The 2,264-nt window shown below is 36.5% G+C and overlaps 1 protein-coding gene across 1 annotated transcript in view; it reads right to left on the bottom strand.

Annotated features, from left to right (window-relative positions):
• Positions 1 to 2,264, bottom strand: part of CCNA2 (cyclin A2) — a 6,008-nt gene that overhangs the window by 2,588 nt on the left and 1,156 nt on the right. Inside the window, exons 2-4 of the mRNA XM_007464839.1 lie at positions 1,834 to 2,077; positions 477 to 589; positions 59 to 282 (exon numbers count right to left, since the gene is read on the bottom strand). Of these exons, the coding sequence (XP_007464901.1) occupies positions 59 to 282; positions 477 to 589; positions 1,834 to 2,077 (581 nt within the window). The remainder of the gene's footprint in view (positions 1 to 58; positions 283 to 476; positions 590 to 1,833; positions 2,078 to 2,264) is intronic.

Here is a 2,264-nt window from a genome sequence, read left to right as displayed (position 1 = left end):
CCCTACACAGAAATATACTACTAATCACTTTTAACCCAACAAACCAAGTTGTACTTACGAGGCTAGCAGCATAGCAGCAGTGCCCACAAGCTGAAGTTTTCCTCTCAACACAGACATCGATGAAAGAAACCTATCAATGTAGTTCACAGCCAAATGCAGGGTTTCATTCTGTAGTTTATATTCTTCTCCTACTTCAACTAACCAGTCCACGAGGATAGCCCTCATACTGTTAGTAATGTCTGGCTGTTTCTTCATGTAACCCACTTTAGGCTTACATTTAACCTGTTGAGAAGGTTATGTGTTAAAACTGCAGTTAGATTATTCTACCATTAACAAATGCTGCCTATATGCTAGAAACTTAAGTATAGCATTAGAGTAATTCACTGGCAGTTAAAAAACTTAAAAACATTATCCTCTTAATTTCCTTTCACCCCAGTGAACAAATAGTGTAAAAAGTAGATTCAGAGAGCCTTTACCTCCATTTCCCTAAGGTATGTGTGAATGTCCTCATGGTAGTCTGGTACTTCATTAACACTCACTGGCTTTTCATCTTCCAATACAATTGACATATCCATAGTATGTGGTGACTCTGGGAGAATTCAAAAGTACAGTGAAGTTCACTTTTCATTTTCGACTTTAAGGGCTAAAAGTGACTGCCCTTGTAAGGAGTCCCAAACTACCAATGTGTTTATTTCATCCAACTAAAAAGAGCTTGTTATGACAAAGTACATAGAAGATTTAACTCTGATTTTAGTATCTATGTCCACTTAGTTTTGGAATGATTTTAATTAACAAGAAAAAGTACTGACAAACCATTAACAGGAAAATGAGTTAGAGGAGCAGGTATTATGTTGAAGTATCTTCATGTCCCATGACAGGAGTACACTGGGTTTGCTAGGACAAAGTTAAAGTCCAAGTTTGGAGATATCTAGGATTTGTCAAAAGAGAGTTTGCAGACCCCTAAGTCTAACATATTCAAAGCACAATCCAGGCAATAACTAGAAGTAGGGCTAACAAATGTGCTAAAGAGAAACTCCGATTTCTTATGGGCAGTTCAAACACATTAACACTAAAATCAATGGGTGATTCTTTTTTGGTAAATTTAAATTATCTTTGAAGGCAAAAAAATATCGTCCATTATTTTTACTTCAAGGTTTGAGTTTAAAATTTGTTGCAGATTTTAAATAAAAATACACCAATTATTTTATTTCCATAGGACTTCCCTGCTATAACTCTCATCTACAGAACTAAAGCTGAGGTTGAATTTAGTGAGCTGTCCAGTGACTCAACAGCCTGATGGTAAAGAAGCAGCACAAACTGTAGTCAGAGTTGTCTATAGCAGCTACTGTGACCCACAGGAGGACAATGTCCCTGTCTGGTATCAGACAATCACTCAGACTGATTTTACAGAAACAAAGTTTTAAAGGTGGAAGAGATGTTGGCTATCTCAGTATTTAAAATTGCATTCTCAAATAGCACTGTATTTGAGAATGGTATGTACAAAGTGAGTCTTAATACAACTGAAATATATTCTCCCAATCAAGCAAACATTTCCAGGGTCAGATTAAAATAAGTCTGAGATCTAATGAAATTGGTATGATTAGCAGTGTACCAGAAGGAGCACGGGATTAGGATCCTTTTGTAGGTCACTAGGTCTTGGATTAGCTGTGAGGCCTGAGATAAGTCACACCCTTTCTAAACTTGTTATATTAAACCTAACTCATAATGTAGTTAAGGATCAGGTAAGATAATGTTTTGAAAAGCAAAATTTCATTAATTCAGTCTATTCAATAATTATGATTACATTGATTTGATACAAATTTTAAAACTTACCAAAACTACCATCCATTGGGTAATCAAGAGGTACCAGTGGTTTTCTCGGTCCTGGTAAAGTAACAGCTGAATTAAAAGCCAAGACATCTTCACTTTCTGGTTTTTTAGATTCAACTGGCCTCTTTTGAGTCTCTTCTTCTGCTTCATCCACATGAATGGTAAATGCAGGCTGTTGACTGTTTGCTTTCCAGGGAGGAACGGTGACATGCTCATCATTTATAGGAAGATCCTTAAGAGGTGCAACCTAAAAAATAAATAACTGGCTTTGAGGCTATTAAGTGGAATTTTGTTCTGCTTTCATCCCCTTATACTGCATTTACTCCCAATTACTCTATCAGGAAAATTAAACTTTAGGGGGGAAAATCCAGACAAGGAAATTTGAGTAGTCAGTCGGAGAAAGAAGGGATGTTCCAATTTGTCACAGGCATTCC

This window comes from Lipotes vexillifer, unplaced genomic scaffold (genome assembly GCF_000442215.2).
Source record: "Lipotes vexillifer unplaced genomic scaffold, Lipotes_vexillifer_v1.1 scaffold231, whole genome shotgun sequence".
Classification (NCBI taxonomy): Eukaryota; Metazoa; Chordata; class Mammalia; order Artiodactyla; family Lipotidae; genus Lipotes; species Lipotes vexillifer.
Note: the sequence above shows the minus strand (reverse complement) of the source record. Positions and strands in the feature narration are given on the sequence as shown.